The sequence below is a fragment of the Pararge aegeria genome, chromosome 19, assembly GCF_905163445.1.
Source record: "Pararge aegeria chromosome 19, ilParAegt1.1, whole genome shotgun sequence".
NCBI lineage: Eukaryota > Metazoa > Arthropoda > Insecta > Lepidoptera > Nymphalidae > Pararge > Pararge aegeria.
This window is the reverse complement of record NC_053198.1, coordinates 7,370,180-7,395,586: the sequence shown is the minus strand read 5'-3', so window position 1 is coordinate 7,395,586 and position 25,407 is coordinate 7,370,180. Positions and strand designations below refer to the sequence as shown.

At 35.7% G+C, this 25,407-nt stretch overlaps 1 protein-coding gene across 1 annotated transcript; it reads left to right on the top strand.

Annotated features, from left to right (window-relative positions):
* The first annotated feature begins 296 nt into the window (after window positions 1-296).
* Window positions 297-25,407, top strand: LOC120632168. Its single transcript, XM_039901974.1, has 13 exons — window positions 297-342; window positions 1,021-1,044; window positions 4,349-4,548; window positions 5,839-5,968; window positions 6,690-6,857; window positions 7,988-8,166; window positions 8,605-8,711; window positions 9,418-9,453; window positions 19,333-19,564; window positions 20,330-20,459; window positions 21,159-21,335; window positions 23,044-23,225; window positions 25,231-25,407. Exons 1-13 carry the CDS (start codon window positions 297-299, stop codon window positions 25,360-25,362), a joined length of 1,743 nt encoding a protein of 580 aa, XP_039757908.1. The 3' UTR covers window positions 25,363-25,407.

Here is a 25,407-nt window from a genome sequence, read left to right as displayed (position 1 = left end):
ATACCGATTGCGAGTCTTTCCAGCAAGATTATATGCAGATTCGATCGATTTCTGCTTCTTCCAGATCAGATAATGCTGAAAGACTCAACCAAGAACTACAGATCGTAACGTCAGGTGTCAATGCTTGTTCGCGGAAACAAGTTTACATTTTTTAGATATTGACATAACGAGCAGCTGCATGAACATATTTCGGTACAAATGAATTTAAAAATGATCTCATAGAGCTATATGTAGCTCAAAGGATATTCATTGGTCTGCTTAACTCGCTGAGTATAGGAGAGCACCGAAAAGTCACAATGAAAGTCTTCTTAATATTACTCCTGGGAATCAGCGTAGCTGCTGGTAAGTATTATTATTGTTTTAATATTTTTCATCATCATCAACAAAGCTGATATTTGTCCCATTGCTGGGCTATTGTGCTTAGACCTATCACGCTTGGCAGGCTTACGTAATTAATAACACATTTAGGTATTGTTAAGTGAGAAACAAAGAACAATAGCAATAACACCTAAAAGAAGAATCCACCAATTCTTCTTTGAACCCAGACTCTTTGTGTGTCACCATCGGTACATTTTAAGTCACAGGAGTAAGCGTCAAGAAAATAAGGATCTGACACCCAATGTGATCGTATTTTGGACCATCAATCAGTCTTCTTTTAATGCTAGTTTGTGTTCGATAAATAAGATAATCAGATATAATGTGTAGCATGAACGAGTCCATTTGTTAATAATCCTATAGACTCAAATGTGGGGTAGGGCAAGGGTGAACTACCTCGCCTCTTTTGTTAAACTTGCAAGAGGATGACATTATTGTTGTTCTTAGCAAAACTGAGGTTCATACACATCTTGCTGATACGTGCAGATATTATGCTGATGATATGGTTTTGTAGAACTAAGCCTATCTGAGACGTACTCTAGTAAAAATGATAAAATTATTTCTCAAACTGTACCACCAGTACGGTTCTACAAATTGTGTTAGGTTAGGCTAAGCTACGATATAATAAGTTTTACTTTGTTTCAGGTTTCGACTTTAACGGACTTCGAGGTAAGTTACAACTGCTGATGTATATATATCTATTAAATAATTCGCCCTGTTCTTAGACCTCAGGTTTGCTTCTTCTTGATTCTTGATCTTTTACCTAAGTAAAACTAATTTACTTAAGTAAAGTCAAAGTCAAATATTTCTTTATTCAAATAGGCACATAGATGGCACTTTTGATGCGTTATTATATACAAAATGTCTACATAGCAGTAAGTAGTGATGGCGATAACTACAATCGTAAACTTAAAACTGAAGTTACGAGGGTTCCAATCGCGCCCTGGTCTAAGAAGAAGCCCACAACAAACTTAGCCGGGTGTTCTTTTTGTTATCACCATCTCACATTGTCATTAGAAAATATTTAAGAAGCAACCTGGCTAGAGCAATTGTTTACACCCAAGCTTTTTTATCGTTTACGTAATCCTTTATACTATAATAGGACTTTTCTATTCAAAGTTTGTAATAAGCTTTCGCTTAATACAAACTTTGAACTTCTTTAGTGACATCCCCAAGATATCAACCGGTAATTTATTGTAAAATTGTATACAATTTCCTTTAAATGAATTGCTTATTTTGTGTAGTCTAGTGTATATGTTTATTTTTGCTTCTAACTTTCAAATTATTGCAGTCACATTTTCTTTTAAATTTTAATATATTTTTGTGAACATACATTAAATTTTCAAATATGTATTGGCTATAGAGTGTCATTATTTTAACATCTTTAAATTTATCTTTCAATGACTCTCTCGGACCCATTTTATAGATCGCACGAACAGCCTTCTTCTGCAGCACGAAAATAGTGCCAATATCAGCAGCATTACCCCATAGTAAAATTCCATATGACATAATGCTGTGAAAGTAACTAAAATAGACCAGCCTAGCAGTTTCTATGTCTTTCAGGTGGCGTATCTTCTTTACTGCATAGGCAGCAGAACTAAGCCTGTTCGATAAATTATTTACATGAGGGCCCCATTGAAGTTTAGCATCTAACGTTATTCCTAGAAATACTGGTGTATCCACCGGATTCAATATCTCATTATTAAGTAGTATAGTGGTTTTTACATGTTTAACATTTGGTAATGTGAATTTTATGCACTTAGTTTTATTTTCATTTAAAACCAAATTATTAGCTTCAAACCATTGTACTACTTTAGCGAGATAGTTGTTTACATCGTCTTAAGCTAATTCACGTCTCTTCATTTTGAACATAAGTGATGTATCATCAGCAAACAATACTATCCCGTGATTGTCCTTAACAAGGTAAGGCAGGTCATTAGTGTAAATAAGGAATAGAAAAGGTCCTAATATAGAACCCTGTGGAACACCAATTTTCACAAATGACCCATTAGACCGCTTTCCATTAACGTCTACCATTTCAACCTATCACGCAAGTAGTAACTAATCAAGTCGAGAGCTACACCCTGAATTCCATAGTGGTGTAGTTTTCTGACTAACGTTTCATGTACAACACAATCAAACGCCTTAGACAAATCACAGAACACACCAAGTGCATCATGTGACTCCTCCCAAGCTTCAAATATATTATGTATTAGCTCAACACCAGCGTCGATAGTTGAGCGACCCCGTGTAAAACCAAATTGTTTAACGTGGAGTAAATCATACTTATGAAAATAGGAAAGTAACTGATTTAAAATAAGTTTTTCAAAACTTTTACTGAAAGTGGGCAGTACTGATATTGGTCTGAAGTTAGTGGGGTCAGAAGTACTACCCGATTTAAACAAAGGAACTATTTTACTATGTTTCATTAAGTCAGGAAACACACCACAATCTATACAGTTATTAAATATTAATGCTAAATCGGGTGCAACGATATCAATTAGTGATTTGAGAACTTCAACGGAAATGCCCCACAAGTCATTTGTTTTTTTATTATTTAATAATTTAAAGGCTTTAATAACGTCAGAGCCACTAACATGGCTGAATTTAAAAGTGTTTTTACACTCAGGCACGTTATTCTTCAATAGAGAGAGAGCAATATCTGGTGAGGAGTTCAATGATTTAGTGGTGGAGATAGGAATGTTATTAAAAAAGATTTCGAAAGCAGTAGCCACCTCGAAATCAGATGTTAAGTCTTTATTATCTACATTGAGTTTAAAGTTATTATGCCACGGTGGAACTCTTCCCGTCTCCTCATTAATAATTTTCCAAGTAGTTTTGATTACGTTATTGCTATTTTTTTTTATTCTGTATGTATCGAGACTTTTCCAAGAAGCAATCGCGTTTAAAACTACTGGAACACAATTTAACACAATCTCTAATCTAAACTCAGCATCAGTATTGTATTGACGTTCTGCATAAAGTTCGTACATTTTTTTGCCTACTCTTATGCAGTTCAATTGATGCCCACTCACTAAAAACTAAAGCATCAGTCACCACAACCGACTTACTAGTGAATATAGAATTAAATAGTCGTTGAAACGTGTTGAAAAAACAGCTGTACATCTCATTCGGACTTGTCCCGGATTGTAAGAATGGGAGGTCTTTGACGAGGCTAGTTCTCATTTTCTCTATGCGGTTTAATGTCACTGGTACAAAAGTAATTTTATGTTTGGAGACATTTTTCTTCACATTTTCAAATTGAATTAATTGACCACAATGATCAGAATCTAATTTATTAATTATGTGTTTACTTATTGGAATTATATTCGTAAAAAAGTTATCCAAACATGTGGCGCTAGTGGCAGTAATTCTTGTTGGTTCCATGAACATATTTGTAAGATTCTATGTTTTAAATAAATTTAATAAATTAACATTTAAACAATTACGTTCTAAGATGTTTACATTAAAGTCTCCGCCAACTATTAACTTTTTATTTGACTTTGATATTTTAAATAACACTTCATCCATTACCTTTTCAAAAAGTTCAAAGTTAGACAAGGGTGGTCTATATACAGTGACAATTATTAATTGCTCTAATTCGACCCAGGCTAGCTCTATTGTCCGTTCAACAGACAGGCTCACAATATCATTTCTGTTTTTAAATTTTAAATTTTTATTCAATAGTATTAAAGAGCTTCCATGAATTGCAGTAACTCTGGTGAACGAACTTCCAACCTGGTGGTTACCAAAATTAAACAAGTATTCATGATTCTTCCACCAGTGTTCAGTTATACATAAAATATTAATGTTGAAATCATTCAAAAATAATTCAATCTCTAAGTCTAAGTAATTACGTAAATTTTGTTTTACGTACTCCCATATTCACTAGCTTTGCCTCTCCCACAGAGGAACAACAAACGAAAGAAGCTGCCGACTTCTAACAACTTAAATTCTTTAAAACTACTTTCAGTTACATTTGGCCCGCTAAAAAATATAAAGGAATTTTTCTTCAAACTCCCGCGTACAACCGCGGATGCGCAGATGGAGGGATGGTGCAAAACTGAACGCCCTCCAGGACCCTTGAAACAGCTAGAGTTATACTGCGCACCAGAAAATAATATCTGTTTGCTATATGATCTTTCTGGCCGTGTTGCTGGACTACAAATTGCGGTAAGTAACAATAGCAGTAAAGATAGCGATAAAACTTATTTTAAAATATTTCAAAAAATCAGCCAAGTGCGACTCGGACTCACGCACGAAATGTACCGTTCCAATACCTATAAAAACGGCGAAAAAGCATGTACGTTGTATAGAAGCTCCCCTTAAATATTTGTTTTATTTGATTTAATTTCATAAGGTGCTGACTTTACAATGAATAGATTCAATGTATCATCCTCAGGAGATGTTAACTTTACAATGAATAGATTAATTGTAAAGCCAACATCTCCTGAGGATGCTCCGGTTTCGGAGCAAATCGTGCGTAGAGGGTACATTGCCGAAGATCTATTCGGTGTGGAGTATAAGGATTGAAGAAACTATAAATTACACCATACAGACTCTCCTGATTTTCACGGTGTATAGCAAATTAAGCTTAAGTTTCATAACATATCTTGCAATTCCGCCTTAAAAGATTAAAACTTTTAATTCTTTATCATCAATGACTGGAAATAATCGAGAAATGTGTGGCCTAGTTAGTCGATATCACTGTGTAAGCAATGTTGACCCAAGTCAGTGAGTTTTGAAAGATAATTGGGCATCCCCCACTAACACAGATTAGTAATCGTTAAAGAAATAGTCAAAATTGCATTGTAAGGTGACTAATATGCTGAAGGTTATCTAAAAAAATTCTATCATTTTTATTCATTCCTGGAAGCTAAATATGAAACACCTATATATAGGGAAACACGTTATGTACATAGTTTCGTTAAGCCGTAAGTGCAGGGTTTCCTACGGTCTGCTTTGGGATTCTGTCCTCTATCTCCAGTCCAGAAATTTACACACAAAAAGAACTATTAGATCGGTTCACATTTGGCGGAGTCATGGTGAAATATCAAATCTAAATATTTTCCAGAGACCGTGTTTTTTGTTATAAATGTTTCATATTGCACCTTTGTGAACGAATTTATTTCGGTATGGCGTGCACACATAATAAAGATAATATTATTATATTATACTTATAGAAGCCATTCAGCCATTATTGCATGCAGTCGATTGTTGCACCCAAAACGATGAAAGCGCTCCGCGCACCCTCACTTCACACCCGCGTAATGTTGCTGGCTCACAAACTTTTCCCATTTTCATTTCAACATTTCAACATTTAAAACAATAGTGGGAAAATGGAAACTGCCAACTGCAAAATGTAAAGAAGTGACTAACCGCTTATGTAGTATAGTGCTTGATGCTTCAATATCTGTGGGCGTACAGGACCATTTTGAAAAATAAGTTATTTGCGTTTTACAGTTCCTCGTGGACGCCTTGTGGGCTGCAGTGATCGACATTGAGAAGTGGTTCACAAAGTGGACTGTGGCCGCAACTGACAGCGAGCCAGCAAAGGAATACTGGACCATCACGCAATACTATCTTTCTGAAGGTAAGGTACCACTACCACTGACCTCTACGGATACCTCAACTTGGTACAAAAATTATTTGATAAACTAATTTGACAAACTTCATGCCACAGCGATGATCGGTGCGGTTTTAAGTGGGAGGTTGTTCGATCTTCGGCAGGGGCAATTTGGGAATTTATAATTTCTGAATGAAACGCCAACTTGTCTGGATAAATTTAAAAATAAATAATAATATCCCCCGGTTATATACCCTGACAAGAGATACAATTAATGTATCCCCCTACCATAGCACGGCAGCTGGGAAGTTTAAGAGAAGTTTACTTCCGATTATTATTTATCAATCGGTCAGGACTTTGAAATTTATATTTTTATATAGCAGGCTACAAGCGTAGATAATCGTAATCAACATTCTCAATCGTGAATGACCGTCCTGGGCTATATCTTTACATTGTATAAAACAAATGAAATTTTTAGCAATAGATAGAATGTTTCAAGAGGACGGTTTATACAACGTGTAAAGTAAAACAGAAATAATACTTCACAGTCTTTAAAGGTTTATTATGTACTGTCTCTGAGATTTGTCCGTGAAACCGAAAACCTAATAGTTTAAACCACTGCCAAAATTTTAACTAAAAGAAGTTTAGATTCAGCCCTAACATTTAAACTTCTAATTAAGGTAGGAGCAAACTTTTTTTAATTTAAATTACTAATAGTATCTATGTTTAACCCTATTATATCCAACAGAATCTCTGGAAGAGGATTGTGGTGTACAAGATGATGACTTCTCAACGGTGCGTGATGCCGGTATATGGGTCTACAACCACAGCGGGGAACTTATGCTTATCCCACGTTCTGAAGCCGATATTAAATCTAAAACTATATTCACTAAACAAAACTGCACTCCTAAAATGGGTAAGAGTATATCAAACCAAATAAAAACTCTTTTATTTCCAATGGACTTCTTATTATGTAGTACTTTTAACATTGTGTCTTTCACAAGAAACCGAAAAGGCACTCTGCATTTGCTCTTTTGCCAACATCAATATTTTATATTGAACAATCATTATTATAACTTGTTTGAGACAAAAGAGGAGCTGACTACTTCCAAAACTTTGTGCGAAATGTCAAACTGGCTATCGTTAAACCTGAGTTACCTCAATCTATAAAATTTATATTGTGTTTCTGAATAATGAATTTAAATTGTTCATAACCGCATAATATTTTCTGCCGTGCGGTGACGGCAGATTTTAATACAGGTGTCAACATCCCTCTTCTCGCGGGTGTCGTACGAGGCGACTAAGGGAACATACCGGAGAACGAGCAGCAATTTGTCTGTGCTATTACCTACTATCATCTACTCCGATCACCAACCCGTCTGAACAGCGTGGTGATAATGGGCAAACCCTCCCGTTGGTCTTTAGTCCAGCAGTGTACTGTTATAGGCTATTGATGAACTGCCTTATTACCATGTTTGACTCTGGGCACAAGGCCTTTGGTTCGATTACCAGGTCAGCCTCACCCGCCATACTTTTTTAACTATTGGGTTTACCTGTTAAGAAATTCTCAGAACCCGCCTCGTTTTAGAAAATTGGACCAACTCAGTGCCTTGAGCAACTTGAGCTGTCGGTCCCGTCAGTCGGAGTCCGCTTACCCTTAAAGAAACAAATCCTAGTGAAGAACTTAAAATCGCGATCAAAAGCTTTGTTTATCCCTAAAGGTAGAAGGATGCCCAAAATGACGGTGTGATAATGTATAATCATCATCACCCACAGCCTATAATTGTCAAAAAGCCCTGCACAGACCTACTGATTCTTAATCACAGACTGAGACAATTGGGATTGTCCACTCCCTTGCCTCGGAGAGCACGGTTAAGCCGTGCATCCAGGTCATTTTCGCTAACATTCCATTTTTGAGCCGGGCTCTAAATCTCATTATTTTATGAGAAAGTAAGCCGGTGTTTGTATACCGCTGGGTAGCTGCTGTATACAAACATACCCTGAGGAGGATAGTGACCAATCTTATAACATACTTTTCCACTCCAGGTACTCACTACCACTACAATATGACGCAGGAAATGCTCTGTGAAAACCAACTGCCATGGTTCGCACTCACAATGGATGGAGAACTCATCGGCAGTGGTCTCCAATTCTTCGGTGATCTCAGCAAACCGCTCAAATACAGAGAATGGTGTGAGAAGTTTGAGGGTAGCGATGTGGAGAGGGTATGATTTATTTTTCTTTATTTCGTTAGTTTCCCCAAACAACGTTCAACTCTAAAAGTCTATTTTAATATTACCATTATTATCAACACATTTCCGGCCCACTACCCGACTTAGAAAGGGTTTAGCCTTAATCCACCACGCTTGCCAAGTGCGGATAGGTAGACTTTAAATGACTTTTTGAACATTATAAAGAACTCTCAGGCTTGCAGGTTTCCTCGCGATGTTTTCCTTCACCGTTTTAACAATTATATTTTAATTGCTCAAATTAAAAAAGCGCACATAACTCCGAAGAGGCAACTGCCGATGATCGAAATCGGCCCCCTCGAAAGGGAAGCAAAAGCCTTACCAACTTAGCTATCAACGGTTACAGTTATAAAATCTGAGGTGTAATGCGCAATGATGTTTCAAAAATCTAAACTAAACTTGCACATTTTTCAGGGAGCAGTTCCAAATGGACCGAAGTGCCTTTACAAATACGCAGACTTGAATACCATTTTTAGTCTTCATATTTATTTCATCAACGACCCCGAGAATATAAAATGCCGGTAACTTTTTAGACTTTTCTATTATCAATCAATCGTATTCGGTCACAGCGACTGTTTCGGATTCCGGCTGAGCGCGCCGCTGGTGGGCCCTTAGATGACTCGCATAACCTGATTTTGTGCTAAACGTGCGGCTGCATTCGCTACACGTCAACCCACCGGCAATGTAGTTATATGATAAGGCCGCTGGTTGTCGGGCCTTTAGCTCATCGCGTTTAGCATCAAGCGCCTTAAGTCGCCTCAACTCAAACTTCGTCACGTTCGTGTTTACTAAGCGCCGTCAATATTATTGACAATATAAATGTTAACAATATTTTGTACCTATACTAATTTAACTCTTTAATAGCCCATTACCGGAGCACGGGTCTCCTCCTCGAAGGAGTTAAGGCCATAGTCCACCACGCTGGCCCAGTGCGGATTGGTGGACTCTACACACTTTGAAATCATAATGTAGAAATCTCAGGCATGCAGGTTTCCTCACGATGTTTTCCTTCACCATTGAAGCAAGTGATATTGAAATTTATAAAACGCACCTAATTTAGAAAAGTTAGTTGTGCGAGCTGGGATTCGAACTCGTCCCCCCGAAAGTGAAGTCGAGCTCCTGCCCAATGCGCTATCACCGCTTCTACACCTAGTAGCCCTACTACTTTTTATTAAGGCCTGCCGACTGACCATTATTCTATTAAAAAAAACTGTTCATTAATTTCAGATTGGAGGACTCAATCGACCCAAGTACCATTCCGCAGCAATAAGCATAATGGATGCCAATTTAAATAATAAGGCCTATTTCCCCAACAAACTCTCTACAAGACATCAGCCAACGGGTCGTTAAACAAGATAATCTGCGTATATTGACCAAACATAGATTATTGATTTAATATCTTCTTCCTTGCCCTAGCCTTATCCAATCATTTGGGGAAAGCGCTCCTATTTGCGCTAGGACTCTCTGACTTCGGTTGCCACGTCATTCAGATATGCGTTTTTAATTTAAGTAGTGCGTCTGGAGAAGATTTCTTTTACTTTCAGGAAGTTCCAATGCCCTTCGTACGGCGTAATCTTCCCCGCGCCTCATAACGTACCTGTACCACCGTTATCTGCTTTCCGTCATTTTGTCTGTTATCGGAGATCTTATGCTCTTTTAATCTCTGCTTAATAACTCAAGCACCAGGTAAAGGACACAGTCTCACATTGTAGGTACATTGGCGATAAGTGTAATAGAATTGTAATACTCTTTTGTTTAGTCAGATCATAATATGTTATACCTACGAAATATATTTTAATGTCATGAAATTTCAATTTAGGAGGCTTGACTTTAAATTTATCTTATCAAATCTTTATTTTTAAATATAATATATATATACTAACATGAACAAAGATGGCTGCGAATATAAATAAAATAACAATATTTGAATTGTTTCTTTGTTTTTTTTTTTATTATTAATGCGATTGTGTTTAATTGGTATCGCAGCAACGTTCGCATTTATTACATCAATGTGGTGGGAACAGTTGACATATGCAAATACTAAGAAATAAGAACACACAGAAACCGTGTACAAACACGTTTTACGTTTAATAAGATGAGAGAAAACTATATTTGGATGGCATAACCGAGCATGAACAATATCAAGAAATGCAATAAACAACAGTTTAAAGAAAAACTTCATTTTCTTAAACATTTGTACCAAAATTAAAGAAAAACCACTCCACCAATTCACCTAATAAGTCTGTATTGCATTCGGTACATATACTGGATTTATATACTGGAATAGTTGTGTTTAAATATGTCGGTAAGTACTCTTTGCTCGGTTGCCTAAGTTTTTTCACAATAAATAAAAAAATTGAAGAAAAAAAAAAGCACTGCTGATTGCAAACACACTGCTTTTATTATTTGTTGTACGGGTTCGAGCCCCGGCAGGGCAATTTGGAAATTTATGATATCTGAGATTCTCTGATCTCTACTAGTGAGAGGCTTTGGTCATGGCTGGTTACCATCTCAACCTAAAAGACGTGACGCCAAGCGATTAAGCGTTCCGGAACGGTGTCACGTCGAAACTGATAAGGGGTCTGGGCCTACAATATCACTTACCCACAGGTGTGACTGCTGTCAAGAGCTAAATTGTGGAGAAGCAAAAACTATCATTAAAGGCATTTCAATAAATATAATATACACTTTTGTTCAATAGGTAAATTTTATTAATCAAAAGCTAAAAATTAAATCTATACTTCTATACATCTAATATTATAAAGAGTAAAGATTTTTTGTCTGTTTGTTTGGTTTGTACCGAATAAGCTGGAGTGATTAAAACCATTCCCTCACCATATAAAAGCTAAATTATCACAAAGTAAGATAGTCCATTATTTATTTAAAAAAATTTAATAGCCTTAAGTAAATCGTAATGTTGTAACTCAACATTTCGCACATAAAATTCAGTAATTGGCGTGACGTGAGAAAACTATTGGTGAACTATTGGTGATAAAAATGATGTACTTTACGATTAAAGTACTCATTATTACCTACGAAAATGTATCATCAGCTTTTGTGTTTTAAAATTTTATTAGATCGCCGGTTGAAATATGATTGAAACAAGGAGTTGAAGGAAAGAGACCGTAATAATCGTCGTCATCTTGATCACGACAACGCTACAAACATCGCGCTAACTCTTTAGGAACTCAGTAAAAATTAATAGTTTCGATGGGAGGTGTTAATGCCTCTGCCATGTAGCCCTGACCTTCAAGTAGCATCTTCAGATTTCCACCTGTATCGATCTTAAGGTCTTATTAAGACGGCAGAATTATTTCTTACGCAAAGCAGTGAATGCAAAGCGGGATATCTGTAATACCGTCACAAACGCGAGCGACGACGTGGGCAACAGCTAGTATCATCATCATCATCATCATCAATCCATTACCTGTCCACTACAGAGTGCGGGTCTCCTCTCAGAATGAAAAGGGTTGTGGCCGTATGCTGGCCAAGCGCAGATTGCTTAACGACGAGTAAATACGCACGCATTATCTCATTCACTGACTAATCACGAAATCTCAGGAACTATGAAGCCTACAAACTTGAAATTATAAGGGTAGGTTTCTTCTAGAAGAAACTAGGTCTAGGTGTGAGTTAAGAAACGGTTTTGAGAAACAAAGTCAAAGTCAAAAATATCTTTATTCAAGTAGGCCCATAGGTGGAACTTGTGATGCGTACATAAGAATTACACGGTAGTGAGATGATGGCGATAACACATTCGTAAACTTAAAACTAAAGCTTCGAGGGTTCCAAACGCGTCCTGGTCTAAGAAGAAGCCCACAACAAACTTACCCTGGAGTTTTTTTTGTTATCACCATCTCACAATGTCATTTAAAATTATTAGAAGAGCAACCTGGTTAGAGCAATAATTCACACCCAAGCTTTTTTATCGATTACGTAGTCCTTTATACTATAATAGGACTTTTCTATAAGCTTACGTTTAATACAAACTTTGAACTTTTTAAGAGACATCTCCAAGATGTCAATGGGTAGTTTATTGTAGAATTGTATGCAATTTGCTTTATACGAATTATGAATTTTATGTAACCTAGTATATTGCACTGTAAGTTTATTCTCACTTCTAATGTTTAAATTATTGCAGTCACATTTTTTCTTAAATTTAGAAATGTTTTTATGAACGTACATAAAATTTTCAAATATGTACTGACTATACACTGTCAGTATTTTAAAATCTTTAAAATTATCTCTCAATGACTCTCGCGTACCCATTTTGTAGATCGAACGAACAGCCCTCTTCTGCAGCACGAAAATAGTGCTAATATCAGCATTATTACCCCAAAGTAAATTTCCATATGACATAATGCTGTGAAAGTAACTAAAATATACCAATCTAGCAGTTTCTACGTTGGTCATATGGCGTATTTTCTTTACCGCATAGGCAGAACTAAGACTGTCCGATAAATTATTTACATGAGGGCCCCATAAAGGAAGTTGGAAGATTGTATGAAAGTCCTATTGTTTTATAGGACTTTCACTATCCCGTTTGCTGCTGTCCTAATTTGACCACCTTAAGTCATCTCTCATTTTTCCTTCTTGTACTGCTGTACGTGCATGTGTGCATTGTTTATACATATTATATATATATATATATATATATATATATATATATATATATATATATATATATATATATAATATGTGCATACGGGATATTCCTCAATAAATCAAATACCTGACGAAAAGATGTTTTTCATTTGTGCTGGTATACTCGTATACCTATACAAACCTTCAAAGCAACTTCTTTTAACATATATTTGAACGAGCGGCTGAGGGGTGGGCGAATATACCTGTTTTCGCTCTAAGAGTTTTAATCACCAACTATTTCAACCCTACAATCACGTAAACATTTTTAATCGCAAATAACTTAAATTCTTTCTTATATCTCACGTTCGGAAAATTGGCTTGCTTTATCTAAACTGCGGGTTGAAAACACCTTTTCTTCTTCTTTTGATTTATGGCTTTTCGTACTGCAAAACAGCAGGAAAACCCCACATTACATTACCGCGGAAGGTAAAAAAGTATTCAAAGAGAGAAGTCAGAACAACCAATCGCCTTACTTTTTTTTTCTCTTTATTCTTCCCAAAGGGTGATAGCCATGTCTTCAGTGTTCAATAATCATGTCCTATTTGATAGTAAGGCTTAAAAAAGCCATATCTTTGGTGTTCAATATTCTCGATCTCATAGTCAGACGTATAGATAGCCCTGTCTTTAATCCTAAATATTCATATCCAATTTCATAATAAGGCATAAAGCCATGTCTTCAGTGTAAATAAAAGTAAAATATTCCAAGCAGAGTAATTTTTACTAGTTTGTAATTCAAATGTCTTCAGTTGTTGATGTAATATATTTATATATAATCTTGTAAGCTTCTGCGTTATTGAAATGCCCTTGAGTAGTGGTTGGCCCTATAGGGGTTTATAAATCTCTGATAATTTATCAATTAATAGTAGGCGTTCCATATTAAACATTCCTCTTGAAATCTTCGTGAATTTTAAGCTATTTTAAACAAGGGAAAATAAATATTTACGAGTGTAAAAAATAATTTAAGATACAATGCTCGCATTTTAGCAAAGTCACTAGAGACCTAGTATGACCAGATATGAAAAATGGTTCTGTTTCTAGAATTCCAGCTATAACAGGAATCCAGAGCCTAAAATTTTATTCTTTCCCAAAGGGAAAGGGCAAATGTACATGTCTTCAGTGTTTAATATTCATATCTCCCGAAGCCTAAATTCCAAAACCAACCCAATGAGAATTACAAACTAAAATTAATATTTACAATAAATATAAGCCCTCTTACTGTTCACTTATGGGCATGGTACCCAAAATGCTGGCGCTGTTGCCCCTTTGAATTGCTAAAATAAAGCCTAAATTGGTTCATTTCCCGCCAAAGATAAAATAAACACCCGCACTGACGTCAGTGACTACCTATCCATTAAATTAGAATAAGTACTTACCTAAAAGGAAACGCAGAAGCTGGTTCTATCCAATACAAATACCAGAGAAAAAAGAGTTAATATAAGGTGGAATAAATTCTGGAGTCACAAAGAAGTTCTAAAATCCAGCCTGCTACTTCCTTGCTTTAACCTAAACAAAAAAGAAAATCTTTCTCCTTCATAAAATTAGTAAATAAGTACGTATGGATTATTACGTATAGCCATGTAATATTTCTAAAATATATTGTACCTTTATTATTATATCACATTTGAGTAAATAAGAATAATTATTACGCAACGAAAATTTCCTTTACACAGCTCGGTTCTTGTCAAGTCATTAAGGCAAATATTTTTTCATTTGACACTGAAAATGCTAATTTTTATTAAATGACTTTCGTCCAAGGTAAAATGAAAACAAAATTTAGCAATTATAGAAACGTTTGCTGCAGCGCGGTCTTAAAGACCCTAGGTTAATAAAGTAATTATGTTTTATTAAGATTTTTACCTGGTGTATACTTTACTAATTAGTTAAGTAAATTTTCTATTGTTCATAAAGCTCTTTCATATAAAAAAATATTTATACATTTTTGAAGTTATACTTCTTTTGGCACGTTAGGAAAAAATTAGGAAAGTAAATTTTTACGATGCGCTCACCCTCACAAAAAACCGACGCTCTTAAGTTAGCTATAAGGTTTGACAGTGACAATTTCAGTTGTCAAAGTCTGCGGGCTCATTCCGGTGATTCAATTGATTGAATTGTACGAAAATCGCAAATTTTATTTTGTGATATTTAAATAAACTTTATTTAACTAGATAATGCGTTATCATAATGTATTAAATAAATTTTTTACAAACGTAGAATAAGGCGAGAGATACAATTTTCAAAAGATTTTTATCTCTATTGGAATAGGTACTTGGTTATATTTTTAAACTTCTATTAATCAAAGTTATACCAGATTTTTAGATTCCTAGAAAACAGGGAGAGGGCTGTATTTTTTGGCATATTCCGCGATAAATCAAAACCATTAATTAAAATAAATCATCATCTGTTTTAAATATACAAGCCCATATACTAACTAAACCCCATTTCGGGTGTTCAGAAAAAATATAGATTTATGAAAACAAAAAAAAATATAAATAATAATCAAATAGTAATTATTTGTTATTTGTAGTATTCAAATAATGGTGGGCTACTATTATATTATACAACTATACCTTTCATGTCGATAGCTTTGTCTACGCCTGATAGTCCAAAATCTTACAGTCTTTCGTAGAAAATTATACCTAGTTGTTCTATTGCCGCACTGGCAATAGAACAACTAGGTATAACTAGGCACCGCACCCATCTCCGTTCAAACGAAAGTTTGCAATATACTTTTTCTCTCTGACACAAATAAACAAATCGTGCAAGCTGCGCTTTTGTATGCTACACACATTTTGCTTCTGATGCGTCTCGGTAACAAAGGAAAATTACTTTATTACTAAAAAAGCCATAGTTAGAAAAAAAAGAATGAAGAATAAGCCTCAATAACACTCTATAATAGTACTGTTTAACTAATCGAGCATGTCTAAAAGTACGTATATATATATATATATATATATATGTGTGTGTATATATATATGTATTATATATATATTATATATTATATCCCTTCAAATTGTATCGTTTTACGCCTCTTATTGAATATTAATTTTTGACTATCGATATTAAAACACCACCAAAAATGCGTTCTCGCAATAATTAGGATAAGGTTGCATCCTATAAAATATTTTTCAAATGAATTCTTTTGAAATTTCGCGTATAAAAATCGGCATGAATATATTATTACAAGCGCTAAAGTGTGTTTGTGGCCATCAAACATTTCATAAACTATTGAGCTCTTAAGAAATTTTAACAGTTGCACCTACCTAGAGTACCTAGAGTATGTACTCTGCTTCGGAAGGTGGTATTCATTTTAAATATCATGATTCCAACGAATTAATAAAATAACTTTGGGCGTTTAAGACCGCTTAACACATATATCGAAAGCATTATGCATAATGAAAACAGCCATGCAGTGAACGTGTTAAAATATAGTGAATAACAGGTTAATATTTTGTAAAATTGTCAGCATCTGTCTAAATATGTATTTAATTCTAATTTGCATTTAAAAAATAATATATAAAGGAGAAGTTTTAGTAACAAATTCAGTCACCGATAGCCAACTATCAATATGAAGGGCTTGTTGATAATCCTTGCGATCGCGGTTACTGGCACTCATGGTAAGTTTACAACACTTCGTTTATTCATTAGATTTAATAAATCAGGTATTCATAATACAAACTTTTTGTGAAAAATCGGCTATGCAAGAAATGAAATATATGAATAGGCGATATATACAAGCTAACTACTTAAATCAATTTTAAGTTTCAGTTTGCAAAGTATAAAATTTTGACAAAAAATAAACTCGATTTTGTTATACAGTTAAAAAGCAAGAAATGAATATTTTCTACAACATTTTTAAGTCGGTGCCAAGTAAAATGTATTTTTGATGTGAAACATCTAAAGGCGGAGGGTAAACCTGATTTTTGGCGTGGCGACACAGGCCGTGGCGAAGCTTCGCCACGCTATATGATTGAATTTTTGTATTTCGTATGTAACAATAAAAATGAATAATAATTTTGTAATAAAACAGTCATTATTAACCAACTTACAAAAAGGAGTGGTTATCCATTTGGTTGTATTTTTTTTTTCTTTGTGGAACAAATTTGTAATGCTTTATCTTTTAATAATGCAATATCTGCAATAACTTACAGAAAACAATTTCGATGTTTCACATCTGCCAGGCATCCCGTGACGGCACACACGTTTTTTTTCACGCTTTTTAGTGGGTGGGTTTGCAATCACCCGCAGTTGACATTCGGCTATTATTATTACCTAAGTAATAATAGCCGAATGTCAACTGCTCATAGCCTTCTACAAAATATGCTTTTTTCGAAGCCAGGGCGTTAATGCTTGAGGAGTTTTCCTGGCACTTCACCATCACCTCCTTTATTGTGACGAGCATTTATTGCTTACCTAATATATACAATAATCGAAACGCAACCAGTTTAATACTTATTATTGTGTAGTTCCGGTATCCATCCGTGGTCCTACTTTACCAAATGTTGGTTTTCGATAGATCTTCAAATATTGTGTGTGGTATCGTATTGAGGTGTTCCTATAATATTTAAAGAGTTCCCTCAATTTTACCAGGATCCCTTCAACAGATCTTGACCTCAAACAAAAAAATAATTCTTCAAATCTGTTTATGAAATACAATCGAAAGAACCTCCTCCTTTTTTGTTAGTCGTTTAAAAATAACAGCTTTTCTCTCTTTGTGCCTCTCCACTACAGGAGGTTGGCCGTCAGCTCAGCGAACTTCTCGCGGTCTTGCGCTAAGCTAACAGCTTTTCACTACATGCATATAGAAGGACCATGAACCGTACCTTTTCTGTTATTACACTATAAGTAAGCCTTTGACTGCAATCTTAACTGCTGGTAAACTGATGATGAAATGTAAGATTGTAAAGGGCTAGCATGTTAGTGTTATGGCAGTTATATTAAACCAATACCGGCTTCTACAGGACATCGTACCGGAACACTTAATTTATTAGCGGCTCGACTTTGTCGGTAGTGTGGTAACTAGCCATGGTCGAAGACTACACCAAAGAAAATTTAGAAATTATTTATTTCCAAATGCTACGGAAAATAAACTCGGGACATCCAACTTAAAACCCCTCTGCACGATGGAAGTCGTCAAGGTCGTACCAGCTTATAACAAATAGTCGATTGTGCAAAAGTTAAGTTCAGTCTTAGAGTTAAAAAATGTATTTTTGCACGTACCAAATTATTAATTTTGTCCGTATCACTTTTCATTAAAATTGTTCAGTAAAATTGCCTGACGCAAAGTTTCTGGATAATTTGATCAAAGATGATACTACGAAGTTGGTAAGTTTCTATTATAACTAGAACTGAAAATAGGTAGATGCCATATGAATATAATATAGGTTATTAGATATCTATTGCAGGTACAAATAAAACTTAAATATTTTTTTTAATTTCTTTGTTCTTTATTTCAGTGTCAGCCGATTTTTCTCCAGGACTAAAAGGTATGTTCCTACATGTTTTATTTTATTCTAAACAAGCGACCGGCTTCTTACGGCAGAATGCCCCGCGATAATTGATCAATACAATTCCGTAGCACATTTATTTTATCAATCTCGTAAGGTCTAGCCACCGTTTGCAATGCAAGCGCACACAAATGTATTTGTTACAATATCAGTAAACAAATCGTTGAATTTCTTTGCTTTTCTCTCGAATAATAACAAAAAAAAATTGGTTGTCTGTAAATTCGGCTTACTGACGATAGTTGAACGTGACAACGTCGTAAGAAAATACTGATGGAATGGTTGCATTTTTCATAAGAAAATTTTAATTTTATTTGTTTGATAGATATTATCGTTGCTATAAACAATTGACACCACATTCACTTTTCACTGCACTTCATCCTTGCCGAAAACATGTAAATGTATTATTGTATAGAAGCTGTCCACGCGGACGCATCGCTCACTCACGTAGGAGAGAGACAGAAGTCGAACGCGGAGGCCGACTGTGCCTCTTTGTCGCTCGTTCCGCGCTCTTGCTTGCACTTCAAGCCTTGAATGGTACGCCTCAGAGCGAGGTAACGCCGCATACGTCATATTTTTTCGTGCGTGCAGCCGGCTCCGTCGAAATATAAGACGTTGTCACGTCAAAAAAAAGTATATGTTGTCCACTCTATCTATTGCTTAAACTGCATTATAATCTGTATGGCGAACTCTCAGATATGCAGGTATCCTCGTAGTATTTTGAGTGATATTCTTCTTTTCCTTAACCCACGCTATGTAGGATCGGCACATGTATACTTCTTCCATTCACATATCAGCCGTCATCTCATCATCTACTCCATTTCACACTTCCTTACAATCCAGGCTTCCTCTAAACCTAACATTCTGGTAACATGACTTTCTTCCATACACATTACGTGACCACATGCTATCCTATTACTGCCTATTACCTATTAATCATCTTAATGGAAGTAATAATTAATTGCTTCAATTTTTTTACAGTAATTTGTTACTTAAGTTACTTTGTTATAGTGAAATTCGGCCTGGGAAACCCCTGGTCCGGGACGGACTTCTTCGTTGGAATTCCGCGCAATATTGATCAAGCTATTGAAAAAGGCTATGAGTACACAGAAACTCCAGAAGGAGTCTATGACGGTCTTTCGCTCTACTGTCCAAATGGCCGGACTAAGAGTGACATTGGCGTGCTCTTCGATACTGGAACTTCTAACATTGCTGGTATTATGATCATAGTAAGTAATCTCATCTTAACAACCCTTTTCCGGCCCACTACAGGGCATGGATTTCCCCCTACAATGAAAGAGGTGTAGGCCGCAGTCTACTACGCTGGCCCAGGGTAGGTGGGCTACACACAACTTTGAGAACATTATCGACACGACTCTCCGATTTACAAGCTGTATATTAAACTCCACGTAGGGACGCAGAATTTTTAATTTGTAACTTTTTGTATATTGCATATTAATATTGAATGTAAGTTTTCTTTATCTTGTTTAGTTTTTAATTACTTATTCTGTTATGTTATAGTGTGGATGGGTCATTGAGATTATTTATTTAGATTTGTTTTGATAAACAGGCCCTAGACATTGCCCTAATATTAATAATATTGTAAGATTGTATCTCATAATAAAATATGTGAACTTTTTGTTCTGTTCTCGTAGATATTAATCTATTACATACATACGTGTCTAATGTGAAACCTTCCTTTTTTTCAAGTTAATTAATTAATAAATACAAAATTATTCAATCGCACACATTCATTGCACTAATGAAAGAACGGAAAATCTAAACAAGTATTAATAATCTGAATTCTAATTTTTTTATTCCACTGCAATTTAATCCTTGATTGCATTATAACATGGTATTATGTGACTTATATATTTAAATGGCTTCCGTCAATGTCGTGGGAATTCAGAATCACCACAAATCGAAAAGAATCAAGGAGATTCGTCCCTAGAAAATGGTGACCCAATACAATTGATGTCCTTTTTTCCTTACAGTTTGACAAAAAAAGGTTCAGCAATGATATTTTTGACTGGAAAACTCAGGGATATAGGTCTAGTTCTTTAATAACAGACGATGGAGATGACTATGAATTTTATTGGACTGCGATGTACTTCGTTTCTGAAGGTTGGTACCCATTAGTTATTGGTAACAAACAATATTAATATTAGAAGTAAAAATAAATATGTAGCGCAGTTTATTAGGCTACATAAAATTTGTAATTAATTCAAGGGGAATTGTATACAAATATATATATATATATATATATATATAGTGTATAACAAATTACCAGATTGAATCTTTGAGATTTCTCTCAATGATTCAATCAATGGAAATAGAAATAGTAAAGATTTATGAGAAAAACAAATGAGGAATCCTGACCCCTAAACTAGGACATCCCGTATCTTAGGGGCCAGTGCCTTCCCATGACATTTATTAAATCATTGAGATAATATCTTGTGCACTTTAACGAAGGAAACTTTACAATGGTGTGTTGAGTTCTCTAACGGTTAAGTGAGAATAGCATACTGACTAAAACACGTGTGTCTGTGTGTGTATATGTGCGTATGAATGTTGTGGGTGTGTGTGATTGTGTTTGTGTGTGTGTGATGTCTGTGCGTCCATCTGTGTATGTGTTGTGAGTGTATGTCCATGTGTGCGTGTGTGTGTGTGTGTGTGCTCACAAACTTCCGATTCCGATTCCTATATATGTAAGGCATGTAACGAAGTAATCTTCATTCGTCGAGTATAGTGCATATATTATATCGTGAGTAGTCTTTACTTATTTTCGGAGTACCTATTCATCATTTGTTACTCTTCTTCCAGAACATTTGAATAAGCCGGTTGAAGAGCGTATTGCTATCCGGTCCCAAAATGACGAAATATTACCAGAAGGAGCGCTATTTGTCACGGGCTTCGATCAAAAAATTGATCGGATATCTGTTATGGAAGACGATATTAAACAAAGTATCTTTACTGAACAAGCTTGTATTCCTTGGATGGGTATGCTATTTGGAATTCTTTTTTACCTCTAATCATCAATTTTTCTTTACTAGATCATCATCAATTACAATAACCTTTTTTATATTGAATGCAACCTAGAATGCATACATTTTACATTTCATCCGGTATAAATATTGCATTAAACCATTTATTTTCACAGTTAGTGGTATTTGTAGTTTCTGTGGTGCTTGATTTTGCCGAATTGATCATGTAGAAGAATGTCATACTGCCAACAAGTAATTAGAAATCGGAGCTGCATGCAAAGAGAGTTACTCTTTTGCTGCACGTACTTGTGCTGCCAACTCCACCAAGCTCGGCTGCAGGCACCCATGATTTGGGTAAAACACAAAAATGCTGGCTTGTACTCTTTCGGATAGTCACCGATAGCCATCGATATTCGGAATTGACCCGAATTTAAATTGCAAGAATATATACAAGAATAATATACAAGAATTGGCATCTTCATCTCATCATCTCACCAACGCTCGCCACTGCCGCTTTAGGCAGCACATTCCGCTTTATTGGAGAACGGGCCTTAATGTTACCGAAGAAATAACTTTAATTCTTAAAATATTTTGGCAGAAAAATATGTTTAAAAATATATATTATATTATATATCGTCTCCTCGCTCTCTCTGCTAAGGAGTCCGGCTACTGGCTACATGCTCTCCCTTCAGCTAATCTGGGCACTATGTTAGACCACAGCACTCTGTCGGTTGTGATTGGTCTTAGGCTTGGCGCAGCTATAATTCAGCCTCATCGATGCCACTGCGGTGACAGCGTTGACACCTATGGTCGCCATGGACTCTCCTGTTCAAGAAGCGCTGGTCGCTTCTCTCGCCATTGCACCATCAACGACATCATCCGACGATCTCTTGCTACAGCTCACGTACCAGCTGTATTAGAACCAATTGGTTTGGCGCGGAGCGATGGCAAGAGACCTGATGGTATGACGCTCATACCTTGGAGGCTGGGAAGGTCACTTGTGTGGGATGCAACTTGTGTCGATACCCTAGCTGCATCACACATCCAGGCCACTCGTCAATGGTGGGTGCGGCTGCTACCAGTGCCGAGCAGGCTAAGAGGCGTAAATATGAAAACCTGGTTAGCAGCTTCATTTTTGTGCCTTTTGGAGTAGACTTTGGGACAGCGGGGTCCTAAAGAACTATCGAAAAGGGTTATCAAGTCTACCGGTGATCCTAGAGCGGGCAGTTACCTTGGCCAACGAATTAGTATGCCCATCCAAAGGGGCAATGCTGCCAGCATCTTAGGAAATGTACCTCGCTGCGGTGGTTTCTAAATAAATAAATAAGTAATTATATTATATGTATATATTTAAGTAATGAAATATTTATTTTATGTGTATAAGTATGTATATATGTACCACCTAACTATTTTCTGTACCTGTTTTTTATCTTCGCCATTAGTTGCCTGGAAGAAATTGCTATGAAGCGACAAGGCCGCGAAGCGGTACTGTGGTGTTCAATAAAAGTATATTCATTCATTCATTCATCCATTTATATTTAAATTTTGTAATATTATGATGGTTTATAAAATTTAAAATATTATAATATGCTAAATTTATCACAACACATTTATCTGAAAAATATTTTAATAAACCTTCTCCGGTAAAATTTGTCCTTGGCGGTTAAATGCACTAAGACGTCGGAAATTGCTCAATATCTACTTTATATTTTTTTTTTGCGCAGGTCGTCACCATTACTACAACATGAGCGAAACTACCACTTGCGAAGCAGACACCATGTATCCCTGGTTCCCGTTAACAGCCAACAATAAAATGGTGGGGATTGGCCACATTTGCTTCGGGAATTATGCTGTTGATGAAGTCAGCTTCGATTGGTTTGAAAAACCAACAAAGCCAGCTGTTCAGGTAGGAACAAACTAAAAAAACGTCTGTGCACTTATGTACACGCGTTAGAAGTTATACTTCTTTGGCGTAACAAGATAAAAATCTTTTCAAAAATTTTATCTTACGCCTTATTCTAGGTTTGTAGAGAAAACGATACTATAGTCGTAAAAATGTAATAGGCCCGTTTTGACATTTGTGCAAGACCATAGAATGTAACTTGGAACGAAACTGTAAGAAACAATAAAATAAAAATAAATTACATACAGTGTTTTAAAAAATACGCAAATTTTTTTGGGACGTTAAATAATATGAAAGAATATATTGCGAGTATTCTTTTTGCGCTTACTTATTATATAGTAGCATGTAATTTATAATTGTTGCGAAACGTTCCGAAAACAGTTACGTTCTCAGTCTTTTTTTTTTTATACTAGAGCTGTAACCATTTTTTTACTGAATATCGAAATTAAATATTGTGTAGTTATTTTTACTGCAAAGAATGAGCTTGGTTCTCAAAATGGGTTCTAAATAATGAGTCTGAGTTGATGTATCTGACCAAGCGGCACATGACTGAAGCGTCCTCGCGCGCACTGCGCAGTTTTTCGTTCCTCATCTTGTAAAGTTGACTGTGCGCTCGTTTAAGTTTGATATATATTGTTTACTATTACGTTAACTATGGCTCTTCTATTTTGGACATTAATTTAAACATAGTGATTTGACTCGATTTTTGTGTTTGTTGTTATATAGTACTAACTCTGTTTCAACATGTTGAAAAGTGGACGTATAATCAACAGCCAGTCACGCGTATTGGTTGTGAAGTTAAAGGAATACTTTGAACGAACAAACACTTTACAATACATAATAATATCAATCAAGTACTGATACAAACTTAAATTGATTTATCGTGAGTATCGAGTCCCGAGTCTTATGGTTCCATAACTAATTACGTCGCGATGACAAATGTCAAAACGGGCCTATTACATTTTTACGACTATAACAATAGAAAAAAGGTATTTTATACATTGAAAGTTTTATTATAACGCATTATCTAGTTATCTCATTATCGGACCACCAAGTTTCACTGAAGATTTAAATTTGAGATTTTTGTACAATTGAATCAGTTAAATCACTGGTATGAGCCCGCAGTCTTTGACAATTCAAAGTGTACACTGTCAATCCTTATAGCTAACTTCAGGGTGCCGGTTTTTTGTTACGGTGTTCACGCTCATCGTTAAAAGTGAGCTGGCGGGCGATATATTACCCTCTCATTCTGTTTCACAACTGCCTTCATCCTGTTAAAATAACACTATTTCATGTGCGCGCGCATTACGTTACGTAGTATAATTTCACTCCCATGATTTTTTACTAACGCCGCTGAAGAATTATTACTTAAAAATTAGGTGTACTTACTAGTATTATAAATGCAAGCAAGAAATAAAGTTAATCTGCATAAATAAGTAACTAGAATATCTATCTACGGTAAAGTTAAAACAATATAATTCTAAGACATGTATAGACCCATCAATTACGGGTCGTACCGTATTCCTATAAATTGCTTAAAAAATTTGCTAACCGGACGAACGCTACGTCCGGGAGTTCCGGTCCGGAAAAAATCAGTACGAACAAGATGGCGATAATAATCGACTAATGTGTGCGGGAATATTATACCGGTGCTGGGAGCTTAAATCACTCATCATTTGAAACCTTTGTTTGAAGATCTCAAATTATACTGGCCGCGACGGTAATTTGCCGTAGTTCAAACACACGGCAAATTACCGTCCCGGGGCCTATATCTATAGTTACACCTGTTTTTTTTTCTTTTTCGTTTCGTATCACAAAAGACTTATCGCAATTAAACGAAAGGTAAATCAAATATTAGTCGATTGCGCTGGGTGAGAATCGAAATCGAATTCTCACGTGACTCCTATGGAGATAGGTACAACCATAAAAATTTTGTTATTATTTACTAAATGGTCATCGCGCCCTCATCACGAAAACCTGCTACAAGTACCTACATACCTAAACGGTTTTTCTTTTGTTTCAGGCGATCGTCCCCCACGGACCACAGTGCCTTTATGATATAACTGAGAACACTGGCATTGTGACTATGCACACCTACTTCATTAACGATCCCCATTTCCTCACCTGTATCTTCCAATAAATATTATTGACCTTCACTACAGTGCAGCTATTTTAACAGGCAACT